The 17,249-nt window shown below is 42.3% G+C and overlaps 1 protein-coding gene across 4 annotated transcripts in view; it reads right to left on the bottom strand.

Moving 5' to 3' along the window:
• Positions 1-17,249, bottom strand: part of RAD51 (RAD51 recombinase) — a 139,556-nt gene that overhangs the window by 15,271 nt on the left and 107,036 nt on the right. Inside the window, exons 1-3 of one of the 4 annotated variants that reach the window (XM_084904877.1) lie at positions 10,823-11,064; positions 6,948-7,050; positions 4,589-4,726 (exon numbers count right to left, since the gene is read on the bottom strand). In XM_084904877.1, coding sequence (XP_084761003.1) covers positions 4,589-4,726; positions 6,948-7,034 — 225 coding nt within the window. In that variant the 5' untranslated portion in view covers positions 7,035-7,050; positions 10,823-11,064. Of the gene's footprint in view, positions 1-4,588; positions 4,727-6,947; positions 7,051-10,284; positions 10,650-10,822; positions 11,065-17,249 lie in introns of those variants that run through there. The other 3 variants (XM_084904878.1, XM_084904880.1, XM_084904879.1) reach the window with 3 other exon arrangements.

The following is a 17,249-nucleotide window of genomic DNA, read 5'->3' on the forward strand; positions in this document are numbered from 1 at the left end:
TTACTTCTTTTCAGTTGGGTCAAGTTTCTAAGCTTTCTAAATCTCCATTTCCTGGCTAATGAAAATAGGATTCTAGCTAGTCTCCTATCTACTCACTTCAGGACTTCTGTGAGGATCAAATGAGATGAGGCACAGGAAAACACTTCACAGACATTTGATTAAAGTGTAAATGTTTCCACCGGGGTACAAAGCAAGTCATGACCCTGGGGTGCAGAAACTCCGAGGAGGCCAGTCGCTAAGGAGAGGAAGCTGGGCATTGCTACGTGGCGTCATTACCAGGCCCCACAGCGCCTGTCTCCGGGCTGGCCACGGGGTCACAGCAGCCACGGCTGTGATGTGATGGGCTGTCGCTGCTGATGTCTTCTTCCCCACCTCTGCCAGCTATTCCTTTTCTTTCACCTTTTACTTCCCCGTGTCCCACTTGGGAGAAGCGGAGTATTGCTTTGTCCATCAGGTCCGTGCTGCCAGTTTCTCTGTAAATGTCAAGTGTGCACCAGGGCAGCTCCTTCATTGAGGGTCTTCCCCTTGGTGGTCAGTGCACATTATAGCGACCAGTTGGATAGTGAGAAGGACATTTAGCATATTAGCCTTTATATATATGTATAGACTAGAGAACCAGTATACAAAATTCATGCACAGCAGGGGGAGAAGTCCCTCAGCCTGGCCTGTACCCTCTCCAATCCGGGACCCCTCAGGGAATGTCCAATTGCCAGTTTAGGCCCCTGTGTGATGAGGCCTAAACCGACAGTCGGACATCCCTCTCACAATCTGGGACCATTGGCTCCTAACCACTTGACTGCCTACCGGCTTGATTGCTGATGACCCCCAACTGCCCTCCCCGGCTGGCTTCATGGCCCCCAACTGCCCTCCCCTGCTGGCCTGATCGCCCTAACCACCTCTGCCTTGGCCCCCACCACTGTGGCTCTGTCCAGAAGGAAGTCGGATGGTAGGAGCATGTCCAGTCTCCCAGTCTAATTAGCATATTACCCTTTTTATTAGTATAGATGTTAATGTTATAGTCCAGGTGGTGGGTATATGACTGTCCACTATATAATTCTTTCAGCTTTGCAATAAGTTAAAAAATTTTAATAAAATGTTGAGAAAACTCAGGAGATGTTTTACCTTCTTTTCATTTTATTTATTTATTTTTAATATATTTTATTGATTTTTTTACAGAGAGGAAGAGAGAGGGATAGAGAGTTAGAACATCAATGAGAGAGAATCATCGATCAGCTGCCTCTTGCACACCCCCCACTGGGGATGTGCCCGCAACCAAGGTAGATGCCCTTGACCAGAATCGAACCTGGGGCCCCTGAGTCCACAGACCGATGCTCTATCCACTGATCCAAACCGGTTTTGGCAGGAAAATATTTTTTAAAAATATCTGCTGAATCGATCAGTGCCATGGTAGTATACCAAGCAAGAAAGAATAGTTCAACAAAAGCCAATGACAATTTCCTTTTACTACCCTTCCCTCAACCCCCTTCCCTCTGGTAACCACCATTCTGTTGTCTGTGTCTATGAGTTTCAGTTTTATACCCCACATGAATGAAATCATATGGTTCTTTGCTTTTTCTGGTTGACTTCTTTTTGCTAAGCATAATATTCTCAAGGTCACAGATCATATATCACAGAAATGTATACTTGGACCCATATAATCTTATTAACTAGAGGCCCAGTGCATGGATTTGTGCGGGTTGGCCAAAACCAGCTCTCCAACATCCCCCAAGGGGTCCCTGATTGTGAGGGCAGTTCTTGGGTGACACACCCCAGGATCAGGCTCCCTCCTCTGGGGTGCATCACCCAAGAACCACAGCTGCCAAGTCACCGCAGTTCAGCAGCTCCTGCATTGAGTGTCTGCCCCCTGGCTGTCAGTGCACATTATAGCTACTGATTGTAGCATCTGGTCCCTGGTGCTCATTGCTCGTCATAGCTATAGTTGGATGGTCAAACGGTTGCTTAGGCTTTTTATATCTAGACTAGAGGCCTGTTGCACGAAATTCATGCAAGGAAGGGAGAGGTCCCCCAGCCGGGCCTGCACCCTCTCCAATTCAGGACCCCTCGGGGGATGCCCAAGTGCCTCTCGCAATCCAGGACCGCTGGCTCCTAACCACGTGCCTACCTGCCTGATAGCCCCTATCTGCTCCCATACCAGCCTGATTGCCCTAACTGCTCCCCTGCTGGCCTGACTGCCCCTAACCGCCTCTGCCTCACCACACACCCAGGACCCAGGATTTTTTCCTCCAGCCAGTCGCAGGCACCTGGGATCCGGACTTCCCTCCCTCTGGCTGGCTACAGGCACCCAGGACCCAGGCTGGCTTTTCCCAGGCCGGCCACAGACACAGAAGACCATGGGTGGGTGGCTTCGCCCGGGCCGCAGCCACAAGTGCCCAGGACTGCAGGGCGGGCGGCTTGTCCCTCTCCTGGGCTGCAGGCGCAGTCGTTGGTACCTGGGACCATGGCGGGGGGGGGAGGGGTTGTCCTTCTCCCGGGCCGTAGGCCCAGCTGCTGGTGCCCAGACCACGGGGCGTGTAGCTTGTGCCTCTCCCAGGCTGCAGGTGCAGCCGCTGGCGCCTGGGACCACAGAGCAGGAGGCTTGTTCCTTTCCCCAGCCACAGCCTGGTTGGGCCCCATTCCTCTCTCCCAAGTGTTGAGTGCCTGAGCCATTAAGGTGTGAGGGCGTGACAACTATTTGCATATTAGCTCTTTATTATATAGGATGTCACACCAATAAATTTAATAATAATAAAAATGAATAAATAATTCTGGATAGTTTCCTTTCTCCACTGTGACAATGGATATTCTTGCTGAAAATCTCAATTCCAAAGATTGGGGGGAATGGAAGGGAATAGCCACAGTACTGAAAAAAAAATGTTCTTTAGCCTTTTTAAAGTAAATAGTATAATTTTTAGTCACCAGAAATTCAGAATATAAAATGTCTGAGATCAAAAGAACAAAAATGTAAAAAGACTTATCTATTATCATGTTGCACATATCATTTCACTTATTACAGGTGCGTATGTTTACACCAAAACATTGATTTCATTTCTGAAAGTACAGTCTGACAAGGCATAAATAAAGATCCTGCCAGGATGTGTCCAGTCACAAACACCGATGTTCAAAAAGAAACAACAGGGACACCTACTGGCTCATTCAATATCACAATCTTTCAATAAGGTATTGGGGACTCAGAACTCTTATTTCCAATTAAGTCACCACTTCAAACATTTATTTATTTGGATAATCCAATAAATGACAGCATCTTTCCTCTTAAATTAAGAATTCCTTATGATTTTTGAGTCCTGACTAAATTTATATTACAGAGTAATAAATACATGGAGGACTAGCCCTGCCAATGCTTAAAAATTCAAAGCTCTTAGTATAATAACCAATAAAACAATTACTGTGTTGTATATATATTTTATGTGTAAGATATTAAATAAGTATACATAAATCTCAAATACTGCCAATTTGAGTAAGTCACATAGCAGAACTACATGTATTGAAACTACCCAAGAACAAAGGATACATTCTTTTGGAAGATTCTCTAGTTTTTCAAGATTACTTTTCAGAGAAAAATTGTGTAAAACTATGTGTTATGTAGATAACCAGAAGCAAAACAAGTAATGCAGGTTCTGCCTATCTTTCTCATTGCTGTTATGAAGATCAAGGGATAATATATATAAAAGAGATGAGATTTCAAAGTTAAAGTGCTTTATAAGGGATTAAGTTACTACCTCACTTCAAGTAAGCCAGTAAAATCACTTTTATGTCATTTATTAAGACATAAAAAAAAAAACTAAGCACATGATTTGAAATCACACCCTCTTGTCATTATTAAAGAATCTTCCTATGATTAGCTAACAGATTATATACACTGAGAGCCTAATTAATATGACTTTAATATTCAAGCAATTCAAACAGCTTCTCTATTTGAAAGTAAAACATGTTTATTATAGAAAACATGTTGTCTGTGTCTATAAGTCTCAGAAAATTGAGACAAAAATAAAAATTGCTTATGTCCTTACCATCAGAAGTTAAATTAATATTTTAGTGTATTTATCCCTAGTGTATGTGCTATACATATATAAGTACACATTTTAAAAAGAAAAAAATCAAGCATATATATATATGTGTGTGTATGCATATAAATATATATATATATATATATATATATATATATATATATATATATATGCGCGCACACACGTTTTGTTAACATTTTTTGAATCAGGAACGTTATCCTGTCAATGAATATTCTTTGAAACTGTTTTAAATGGCTGCATTCTGAAGAATATTTCTAAGGCATGAGATCAAATATCTAGAAAGATAAGGTAAATACCACTCACTCACTGTTAGTAGTCAACTTGGCAGTATTTATGCATTACCCATGATACTGCAATTCCTTAGAGAAAATCCCAGTCTATGCAAGAAGGCACATACAGACATAACCGGGAATGCAGTCACCCCTGGAAAGGGGAACAAGATGGCACACCAAGGGATGAAGCAGCAAGACTACCACCTTTCACTGTATACCCTTTGGTATTCCTCCCTTTAATGCCTCCGAGGGCACGGAAGCAGTACTTACCAGAATTTTATCAGCTTTGGCTTCACTGATCCCCTTAATATTTATTAGCTCCTTTTTTGGTGCGTAGGCAACAGCCTCCACAGTATGGAATCCAGCTTCTTCCAATTTCTTCACATCATTGGCATTTATGCCACATTGCTACAAGAAGAAAACCAGGGATTAATTTAAACTTCAGTTTTCTCGTCTGTCTAATCTGGATAATTTGTCCTACCTACTCACAGGGTTGTTTAGAATACAAAAGCTTTAAAAAGTGTGCCCTAAATATAAGGTATTTAATTACCAAAACTAGGAATTTTAAACTAGAACTATCCCACATACATTAAGTGGATTAAATTAGTAACTTCCAACTACTGGAAACAAATCTGTAACTCTCAACCTTTTATAACTGGGACTTTAAATGAACTTTGAGAACCTGGGTCCTAAAAAGGGCCACTTTAAGCCAGTATCTCCCAATGTTTTTTACATCAAGCACACATAAAAAATTATATTTTTTTTACACCAAACTGGGGTTAGTAGATGAGGCTGCCCCAGAGCTGAGGGGAGCACTATCTTTTTGTAGTAAAAACGACTTTTTGTAATACAATGACTAGAAAGCTCTACTCTAACCATTGACACTGAGAAGGGGGAAAATTGCTTTTGGTCACAGACTTGTATATCACTTCTTTCTCCCAAAGACAGCTTTGATTTCATTAGCCACTGAAAGCGTGACTTCTGGGAGAGTGTGAGTTAGTGGAGGTATGTGACTGTATTAGGGAATCAGGGAAGATCTGGGAGAGGAGACAATAATACTTGCCCATAGAAACCATGTCTGCTATTAGTATTTAGGCGATAAGCAATGCACATGTGTGCTTGTACCATCACAAACCTATTTGTAACTTCTGAGTCTTGAAGCTTAGCCGGGGATGGAAAGAACATGCACAAAGAGACAGAAAAATGAAGGCTTTCTCTAATTTTCCTTCTACTTCAGCCTATGTATCAGCATTCACACTGGGGTCTTCGTACAATGAGCAGAAACCTGCAAGGCCCTGGCTTTGGTGCTTGATGTTCTTATGCAGATTCCTGAATTAGAGCTGGACTCTTATACCTTAACTAGAGGCCCAGTGCATAAATTCGTGCACCAGTGGGGTCCCTCAATCTGGCCCATGGGATGGTGCTGAAACTGGCTCTCCGACATCCCCTGAGGGGCACCAGATTGCAAGAGTGCGAAGGCCAGGCCGAGAAACCCCACCAGTGCACGATCAGGGCTGGGGAGGAACGCAGGAAGTGGCCAGCCGGGAGGGACTACGGAGGGCTCCAGGATGTGTCCAGTCCATCTTGCTCAGTACCTATTGGCCAGACCCCAGCAGCAAGCTAACCTACCAGAGCATCTGCCCCTGGTGGTCAGTGCAAGTCATAGCAACTGGTCAACCAGACAACTGTGTGCTTCCTGGTGGTCAGTGCACACCACAGCCAGAGGTTGAGGGGCCTTAGCATATTATTATTTGATTGGTTGACTGGCTGACCAGACTTAGCAATATTAGGCTTTTATTATATAGGATAACTACATGACCTTCTCCTTGACCATGACAGCTGTCTTGTTAGTAACTTCAGCACATATCTGGGTCTTTCCTGTCTGCACAACCAGTCAGGCCACTGTAATTTCCTGGACAGTTTAATACAACTATTGTTTAATACTTAGTACAAACAGCAGACTCTACCATGGGACGCTAGGGCTTCTTCATTTCTGACAATCCAGCTCTGGGAAAGAAAAGTGACAAAGTGCAGGAGAATTCTTGACAAAAGAGATCTGCTCTGTTATATTTTGCAACTATCTTAAGCCTTTCCACAGGATCTTTGACAACCCTTCTGAAAACTAATTTGGGTACTGATCATAGGTAGCAAAGCAATCTATGTATATAAAAGCCTAAGTGACTGTTATGACGACTAGAATGACCAGTCGCTACAATGCACACTGACCACTAGGGGGCAGACGCTCAATGCAGGTGCTGCCATTGAGCCAACCTCCTGCACTACCTCCCCCTGGCTGGCAGGCCCTGGCTGGGACAGGGAACTAGGGGGTGGGTGGCAGCAGATGCAACCCCTTTCCCAGGAGGGCCAAGGATTGAGGGTACCTCCTGTGCCCCGTCTCTCCCCAGCTGCCAACAGGCCCCAATCGGCCAGCTGCCCGCCTGCCATACAGCAGCAAGGGAGGGAAGGAAAAAGGGTGAGGGGAACCGTATGGTGGCGTAGGGATCCCACCCATGCACAAATTTTGTGCACCGGGCCTCTAATGGTTTATATAAAGGCTGTGATTTTTCCCAATCAGTAGAAGAATCTCGACCAGCTTTAAAATTTCCAAGTTAGCAACTAAACACATTACCTCTAATCGTGAAATAGGTTGTGGGCCAAAGCTCTCTTCTTCCACTGAAGTATCTGCACTTGCTTCAAGCTGCATCTGCATAGCCATTACTCAGTGTTCAATACTGAAAAATACAGATGGCCATCAAAGAGAACACTGGAAAAAGTAGACCTGCACACTTACATTTGCAATAAATCTCTTAAGAATTACCGTATTTTTCGGACCATAAGACGCACTTTCCCCCCCCAGAAGTGGGGGGGAAAAGTCCCTGCGTCTTATGGTCCAAATATAGCCTACACATATACTGTAAAAAAAAAGTTTTTTTACTTGCCCGGCTCTGTGTGGTCTCTGTGTGCTTGCCCGGCTCTAAAATGGTTCTAAATGCTGCTGTTTACTTTACAGGGTTGATTACATGTGTTTATGACTGTGATGTTGGGTTTTAATGCACATAAAATATTTTAGGACACTATTTGTTTCAGAATCTTTTTTTCTTCATTTCCCTTCTCTAAAAACTGGTGCGTCTTATGGTCCGGTGTGTCTTATGGTCCGAAAAATACGGTACCTCCTGGACGTTTGGTGTAATCACTGACCTACCTATATCAAGAAAAAGAACAAATCTCTTACCAGCTTTCCCTTCCACCTAGCTAGTTGTATCAGGAAAACTAGGAAGAGCCAGGACTAGTCTGTTTCTTAAAAATGCAAAGCTTAACTAGATCAACTACATCTCCATTCCCCCCTTCATATTCCCTGAGGGTAGGGCCAAGCCTTTTTTATTCGTATATACTTCATGATACATTATAAATGTTAGGTGTTTGGTAAATGAATGCACTTTCCAAGACTCTACTTCAAACATGTCAAACTCTCAGCCTGCAGGCCACATGCAGCCAACAATGAATATTTTTGCGGCCCAGCCAATATAACGGTATGTAAGAAATATTTTAATAAAAATTTTGTAACTTAATTTTTACAATATCCTGTTATACATAATTATTAATAAAGAACTACAACGTTCGCTAATGACTGATTACTATAATCATGTTGCATTCATTTCCCTTACATGCCTTACAATCAATCGTAGGTGCACCATTTCTCTCCACTAATACTAGCAGCCAATAACCATGTCATTAGTCTTGAACTGACTTGTTTGATGTGTGCAACAGAAAATATCCTGCTTTCAGGGAACAAGAAAAATAGGTTTATTTGTGTTACACTTATTAATTTTTGCAGTTATTCAGTGTCTGATAAGTTAATGTCCAAGAAAAAATATTAATTTTTAGTAAAATGTTCTATTATTTTATGTTAATGATTACTCATTTATGTCAGCCCTTTGTATTCAGCATGTCTCTATCGAAATAAGCCTACGTTTCTATGAAAATTGAAGCTTTTGTTTTTTTGTGGCCCACATGAACTTAAACCTTGTTTATTTGGCCCATGTTGGTCTTTGAGTTTAACATGCTTGCTGTACTTAAAATGGAAAAAAAAAAATTTTTTTTTTTTTTAATGAAAGGTTAAATTGCTTCAGTTCCATTGTTCCCTTCCAGCAAGAAGGAGGTGGAGGTGGTGGGACAGGAGTGAATAAATGTACAGAACCAGTGCCTCTAGTCTCCATTCCTGGTAAACAGTGGACTGTTAGCCTGGGCAAGGATCATAGCTTGTAGTTACACATTATGCTTCTAACAGGAGTGTATGACATTTATAATAAGTTCAACATTTTAATCAATTCCATACTTCAAGGTATGTGCAATGAATAAATAACATGCAAGTATCCTGCTCAGCTTGAAATCTTCCATTTAAGTGTAAGGGCTATACCTAAAGTGTGATTATTATAATAGAGTTAAGATTGCTCAGGTTGAAAAGAAGAACTGAGAACAAAAAGTTTTTTTAAATTATCTTCAAGAGATTTTATTAGTAAAAGTGAAGAATTCTTCATGACTATAAGAATAAATGGCCTTAAATCAAACCAAAACAATCAGGACAATTTAACAATCAGGATAAACCTAATTCAAAAGATAACAAATATGAAGTTTCCATTCTTAGAGACTTGACAGATGACCATTTGTTTTTGATTGGTTCAAGTAAACGCTTCTTAGGTGGCAGTTTTAGCATAATTCAAATATCAAAATCACCTGAATGCGATTTAAATCTCTTCCTTAATAATTTATGAAAAAGATGGCACTGCAAGTAACTAGGAAAGGATTGTCTTTTCAATAAATAGTGCTGAGTTAACTGGATAGCCTTATCCAGTAAGAAAAACAACAGGAAAAAAAATGTTTCCAATTTAGAGATTATAGATCTAAATGTAAGAGGTAAAACAAAGCTTTTAGAATATCGGTGAAAATCTTCATGACTTTGGGATAGAGAAGACTTATTGAATGGTATACATAAAGCAATAAGCTAAAAGGAAAATGTTGAAAAACTGGACTATATTCAAACTTAAAACCCATTAAAAGAGACCATTAGGAGAATGAAAAGTAAAACTACAGCGAAGGGAAGAAATATTTACCACATGCACAACTAAGGGTTGATAACAAAACTATATAGGAAAAAACTCCTCCAAATCAGCACGGAAGGCAATTCAAAAGAAAAATAGGCAAGAAATTTGAACAAGCACTTCACACTAAAAGATATCAAAATGTCTAATAAATATATAAACATAAGTCCAGCCTCATTAATAGTCAGGATAGTTAAAATGAGATATTACTATATGCCCACCAGAGTAGCTAAAATTAAAAATATTGACAATATCGTGTTGGCAAGCATGTGGAACAACTAAACACTCACTCACTGCTGTACTGTTTCTAGTATAAAATGGTACAACTTTGGAAAACACATTAAATGTGAAAGCTGAAACAGACAAATGCTATGACCCAGGAATTTCACTACTTTATATTATTAACCTACTGAAAAGCATACACGTGTACACCAAGAGGTATACAGGAATGCTTTCAGCAGCCTTTCTCATACAAGTCAAAAAACAGAAACAATCCAAACGTCCATCATGAGTACAATACCATATAGCAACAATAAAGAACTACTGCTATATGCAAAGACATGTGTGAACCTAAAGTCAGACATTAAAACATATATTACTTAAAGAATCTTGCTTCCCAGCATCTGTCGACAGTTTGGGACAAAGAAACTCATCAATTAACACACACACGCTTATATAAAATTCAGAAACAGGCAAAATTAGTCTGTGTCTTAGAAATTAATGGTGGTTGCCTTTGGAGAGAAGAGGGGAGAGAATTAGACGAGAGGCACAGGGAGGTTTCCGAGGTGCGGACAGCATTCTATTTTTTTTACTTGAGTGGTGATTATAGTGATTATCAGGTCCAGAGGGAGAGAGGGAGGGAAATACCTACTGATTTGTGGTTCGACTTGCTTCTATGCGCCCAGACCTGAATCAACCCCATAACCTGTATCTGGACGTCGCTCTAACCAACAGGACGATCCGGCCAGGGCTACACTTACTTCACTTTAGAAGTTTAAAACACACACACAGATCATTCCCTACGCATCCCGTGAACGGTCTTCCGATTAGAAATGAAAGTATCTTTTTGACAACTGGAGTAAGCAAAGCACGGTATAACGGCCAGAGGGCTGCCAGAAGTCCGGAAGCCCCGGCTCTAACAGGAAGCAGCTGTGACTGGGTCTGTGCCCTCGGCTCCCCGCCGGGGAACGGGCGCTGGCCATGGAGGCCTCAGGCAGGCTCCGCCCAGCTCCACAGACCCGTCCGCTGCTTCCGCCGCAGCGAGCTCCGCGAGTCGGTCTGCCCGGGCATGTCCGCCTCACTTTGGGCGGAGAGCCCGAAGCCGGTGGGGAGCCGGGTCCCAGCCTGGCTATGGCGGGGAAGAAGCTGGCGCAGGAAAGGGCGCCCGTCCACACCCGACACTCACCGGGGCTGCAGCGCTCCGACCTCCGGCCTCCGGCCGCTGCCCGGCCGCGCCGCCCCGGGACGGACTCCAGACGCCCTCGCTGGGCCTCACTTCTCTCCTCCTCCGCTCCGTCCGACCTCCTGCACACAACTCCAACGAGTTTCAGCTCTCACCCACGCGCCCGGGACCCCCTGCTCCCCTCAGGCCTCAGGCGCCAGTCCCGGTGCGCGCTTGCCCCGGCGGTTTCGTAAATCCCGCCAAACCCTCCGGACAGGGTCACGCCCGCGTCAACGTCACGTCTCCCCGCCTCCTCTGTCCGCCTTCCAGCCTGGACCGCCGCTGCTCGCGAGCTCGTGACGAGGCCGCGGAACTTGGCCTTGCTTAATGCTATGTATTGCCCTCTTCCTTTTATCCTTTAAAACGAACTCAAAACTTGGGAGTTGCCGCCTTCTCATTATCAGATTGAGGATTACAACTCTCAAGAGGAATGGGGTCAGCTAGAAACTACATCTCCCAGTATGCACCGCCCGCGGTCTGGGCGGAAGCGTATCCTCCGCCTCTTCTGGAAATAGCCTGGCCCCTTAGAGCAACTTCCTAAGAATCTAAACGTGAGGTGTTGGTGCTTTAGGTAGTAGCGCTGGGCCTCTCTGACTCAAATTCCGGGAGCCAGGCGTTTTCCAGGTCTCTGGAGGTGGGGGAGCTGAGGAAGGCAGAGTAGGTGGAGAAACCTGGAAATCGAGCACGGGGAGGGGATAAAAAAAAAAAAAAAAAAAAAAAAAAAAGCTATGCTGAAGATTTGCAGGACTGCAGAGGAAGAAAGGAAGGGAGGCATTGATCTTGAAGGTAAACCTTATGTTTTACTGGAAAGTTTAATCTATTATTAAGATTTTAAAGTGTGAATAGGGGTTCCCCGGCTAAGAAGCAGCGCTGGAAGACAAGCAAATAAGAGCATTATGGACGTGGAAATTTCACATGGTCAAGGAACAATATTGTCTGATGAAAGGAACATGTCATAAGAGGTTCTGAGACTGGAGAGTTACATTTCATTTAGTTCAGGCTATGAAGAGGCTTAAGAGCATGTATAGTCTTCAGTTTTTATCTAGGTAATGAGGAAATCACTGAAATTATTTTAAGCAGACGAGTCATATGGTTAGATCTGTTTCCCCACCACTACATTTATGAAGTGGTTTAAAAGTTCATAAAACTTTCACTTAATCCTCACACCATTATCTTGTGTCATTGCAGGATAAATTTCAGGAGAGAGAGTCAAGAGCAAAAGCTGTTAGGAAGCTCTTGGAGTATTTCAGGCAAGAGATGAAGGCTTGTGTTAGAGCAATGACAACAGATTCAGGAAGCTTTCTGAAGTACAACCAACCTAACTTAGTAATTATAGATAGTACCTGGGGTGATAATGAGCTGCCTTCCATACCAAAGACACCCATATTTACCTCCCATTCTTCACATATATTCCTCAGAGCATCTGCAAATCCATATCCCTCCTCTCCTCCCCCCCATACCCCTGCTGAGTGAAGTCACATTTCTTTGACCTTTACTTAAATTTCTGTGGCTTTGTGGATGTTAAATGAGAGAAATCTCATCTGCAGAAAGATTAAGAAATTGAGAGATTGCCCTGGCCTGATAGCATTACTTAATACCTCAAGGTTGAGATTTCCATCCAAGGTCAGGACACATACAAGAGTCAACCAATGAATAAATGAATGAGTGGAGCAACAAATAGATGTTTCTCTCTCTCTCTCAAACAATCACTTAAAAAAGGAAAATGAGCCCTAACTGGTTTGACTCAGTGGATAGAGCTTCAGCCTGCGGGACTCAAGGGTCCTGGGTTCAATTCCAGTCAAAGACATATACATACCTAGTGGGGAGTGTGCAGGAGGCAGCTGATTGATGTTTCGCATGGATGTTTCTAACTCTCTATCCCTCTCCCTTGCTCTCTGTAAAAAAATCAATAATATATATATATATATATATATATATATATATATATATATATTAAAAAAGGAAACTGAGAGACTTAGCAAGTGGGAAAGAGTCTGAGACAAACAGTTTTGAATTCTAACTGCTTTCTAGATCTCTTCCAATTTATTATGAACCCAAAAGCACTAACTGCTCTTCAGGTCAATATGGCCCTACACTCCAATAAATCTCCCTTTTTCCCCCCTGCTTAAACCAATTTGAACAGTTTTCTCTTCCCTTCCTCCAGACAACCCACTAAGAACTAGAGAATAAGACAAACTAGATTTCTCACTAGTGGTTAAATTAGTAATTCATGAATAGCTATACTAACAATAGAGGAATATGCAAATTTTCTGGGCCACCATCACAGTAACAGTAACAACCAAACAGCAGACTGTGTGGGGCAACCAGGCCAGCAGGGAGGTTAGTGAGGGGCAACCAAACGACCAAACAGCAGACTGCATGGGGTGACCAGGCCAGTGTGGAGGGGGGGGGGGGGCAATTGGGGGCAACCAAGCCAGCAGGGGGGGCAGTTGGGAGCAACCAGGCTGCCGGGTAGACAGGTGCAGCCAGGTTGGCGGCGGCGGCGGGGGGAGGTTGTAGTTAGGTGTGATCAGGAGGGCAAGCAGAGGTGGTTCAGTTAGGGGTGATCAGGTTGACAAGCAGGTGAGCAGTTAGGAGCCAGCAGTCCTGGATTGTGAGAGGGATATCTGACTGCTGGTTTAGGCCTGATCTCAGGAACATCCCCCAAGGGGTCCCGGATTGCAGAGGGTGCAGGCTGGGCTGAGGAGAACCCCAGCCCCCATGCACGAATTTTGTGCACTGGGTTTCTAGTATTCATATAAATGTATAATTGAAACATTTTTTGATATATCCTTAATTATAACCTAAATGACCTGCCTGAAATCTCAGGGAGGCAACCTCTGATAAGACCAAAACTCAAGTAGCAGAAGCCTAATTTTTTTGTCTGAAGAAAAATAATCTCATCAGCATAGTCAGTCAGGAACATTTAAAGAGAAATTCAGAAAGAGAAACCCAGTGTCCAAGTAATCTTTTTGAGTAGTGCAAGGATGATTCCATATTAGGAAGTCTTTTATTAATATTAACAGATCAAAGAGACAAAATAATATAGTTAATTTTGTCATTTTTAAAATCATTCAATAAAATTCAACATAAATTTCTGATGAAGAGGAAAAAGATAACTATGTTTCCTAAACATGATCAAGAATACAGGCACTCCATATAAGCTGCCATCATCTGCTTACTGGTAAAACATTAGAAACTCTTTCAGGAAAACCAGTAACAGCCAAAACTGGTATGGCTCAGTGGATAGAGCATCGGCCTGAGGACTGAAAGGTCTCAGGTTCGATTCTGGTCAAGGGCATGTACATTGGTTGCGGGCACATCCCCAGTAGGGGGTGTGCAGGAGGCAGCTGATCGATGTTTCTCTCTCATCGATGTTTCTAGCTCTCTATTCCTCCTCTTCTCTGTGAAAAAATCAATAAAATATATTTTAAAAAATCAATGGAAAAATATCCTTAAGTGAGGATTAACAAAGTTCTATGAGAAACCATGGATCTTACAATGGGGAAAATCTAAATATGACACAAACCCTTAAAGCTATAAAAGAAAATATTAATACATTTGACTATATATCTTTAAAATTCTTAATGACAAACCCCATCATAAGTAGAGTCAATAAAACAACAAACTGGGGCCGAAACTGGTTTGGCTCAGTGGTAGAGCGTCGGTCTGCAAACTGGAAGGTCCCAGGTTCGATTCCTGTCAAGGGCATGTACATTGGTTGCGGGCACATCCCCGGTAGGGGGTGCAAGAGGCAGCTGGTCGATGTTTCTCTCTCATCGATGTTTCTAGCTCTCTATCTCCCTCCCTTCCTCTCTGTAAAAAATCAATAAAATGTATTTTTTTTAAAACTGGGGGAAATGTGGCAACCTTTCTCATAAAAAGTTATTTCTTATATGAAAGGAAATCCTACAAATCTGTGAGAAAGATAAATCAGAAAAACGAGCAAAGATATGCTGCACCAGCACAGCTAAGGGTTCGGCGAGCCTGACCGGGGTGACGAAGGATGGAGAAATGATAGACAAAGAGAATAAGCTGGGTCTAGGTGGATCTTCTGTGCCTGGCTGAGGCCACAGAACAGATCCAGACTGCAAAGCTGGTGCTTTATTTATAATCAGGGACAAACAAGGTAATTTACAATGTTGTTCTAAGTTTCACTTGTTTTGGCAGCACTTGCTGCCCCTCCACAGCCCATTAGCTACCCAGGAAAGATCTAGGAAGCAGTTACAAGATCAAGCTTAATTATGCTTAGAGGACTGTGCCCTCCAAGCTGGGACTTGTTTGCGACTTTGCCAGCAGGTCAGTCTGAGGCTTAACCCTATAACCGCTTCCTACACAAAGGTTATCAACAGACAGTACACCAAGTATGTCAAACTCAAAGGCTAATATTGGCCAAATAAACAAGATTTAAGTTTATGTGGGCTACAAAAAAACAGAAGCTTCAATTTTCATAGAAACATATGTTTATTTCGTTAGAGAAATGCTGAATTCAAAGGACTGACATAAATGAGTAATCGTTAACATAATAGAACATTCTAATAAAAATTAATATTTTCTGCCGGCACCGGTTTGGCTCAGTGGATAGAGCGTTGGCCTGCAGACTGAAAGGTCCTGGGTTCAATTCCGGGTTTGGGCATGTACCTTAGATGCGGGCACATCTCCAGTATGGGGTGTGCAAGAGGCAGCTGGTCGATGATTCTCATCAACGTTTCTAACTCTCAATCCCTCTCTCTTCCTCTCTGTGAAAAATCAATAAAATATATTAAAAAAAAAATTAATATTTTCTGCCGGAACCGGATTGGCTCAGTGAATAGAGAGTCGACCTGGGAACTGAAGGGTCCCAGGTTCGATTCCGGTTGGGGGCAAGTACCTTGGTTGCGGGCACATCCCCAGTGAGAGGTGTGCAGGAGGCAGCTAATCGATGTTTCTCATCGATGTTTCTGACTCTTTATCCTTCTCTCTTCCTCTCTGTGAAAAATCAATAAAATATATTTTAAAATTTTTTTCTTGAACATTAACATACCAGACACTGAACTGCACAAATTAATAAGTGTAATGCAAATAAACCTATTTTTTTGTTCTCCGAAAGTGAAATATTTCCTGTTGCGCATACCAGTCAATCCAACACTAATAATGTGGCAATGGGCTGCTAATATTCACTGCTAGTATTAGTGAAGAGAAATGGTGCGCCTCCAGGTAAGGTGTGTAAGGGAAATGAATGCAACACGATTGTAGTAATCAGTCATTAGCGTACGTCGTAGTTTGTTATTAATAATATGCATAACAGCATATTGTAAAAATTGTTACAAAATTAAAAAAAAATATATTGATTTCAGAGAGGAAGGGAGAGAACTAGAGAGATAGAAACATCGATTGGCTGCCTCCTGCAGATCCCCCACTGGGGTGGATTGAGCCCACAACCTGGGCATGTGTCCTTGGTCAGAATCAAACCTGGGACCCTTTAGTCTGCAGGCCGATGCTCTATCCACTAAGCCAAACCAGCTAAGGCTACAACATTTTCATTAAAACGTTTCTTACATACTTATATTAGCTGGGCTACAAAAATATTTATTGTGGGCTGCGAGTTTGACATGCTTGCAGTACACAGAGGAGATAAAAATTGCTCTGATAAGGCCTTGGTTGGGTAACTCAGTTGTTTAGAGAATTGTCATGATGTGCTAATGTTGTGGGTTAGATTCCTAGTCAGGGCACATAGAAGCAACTAATGAATGCATAAATAAGTGAACTACCTAGCTGGTGTGGCAGTGGTTGAGCATCAACCTATGAAACAGGAGATCACGGTTCAATCTACAGTGAGGACACAGGCCTGGGTTGCTGGCTCGATTACCAGTGTGGAGCGTGCAGGAAGCAGCTAATCAATGATTCTACCTCATCATTGATATTTCTTTCTCTCCCTCCTTTCTTCTCTGAAATCAATAAAAATATATGTATTTAAAAAAGAAAATAAAAATGTTATTTTTAAAACATAAGTGGAACAACAAATTGATGTTTCTCCCTTCCTTTCTCTCTCTAAAATCAACTTTTAAAAATTTCTCTGATATATATATATGAAGAATCTCAACCTCACATGTAATAAGAGAAATGCAAATTAAAATCACACTGAAATACCATAAAAAAGTTTGGGGTCCTGGTCAGGTAGCTCAATTGGTTAGATATACCAAGTTTGTGATACACCAAGTTGCAGGTTCAATCTCCAGTCAGAGCACACACAAGAAGCAACCAAAGAATGCAGAACTAAGTGGAACAATAAATCGATACTTTTTTCTGTCTAGCTTCCTCTCCATTCCTTTCTCTCTCTAAAATCAATCAATAAAAAACTTTTTAAAAAGGCCGCCGGCACAGAACGTCTCCTCCACCAGCAGCCCCAGCC

The sequence above is a fragment of the Pipistrellus hanaki genome (genome assembly GCF_964339955.1).
Source record: "Pipistrellus hanaki genome assembly, chromosome: 1".
NCBI classification, from domain to species: domain Eukaryota; kingdom Metazoa; phylum Chordata; class Mammalia; order Chiroptera; family Vespertilionidae; genus Pipistrellus; species Pipistrellus hanaki.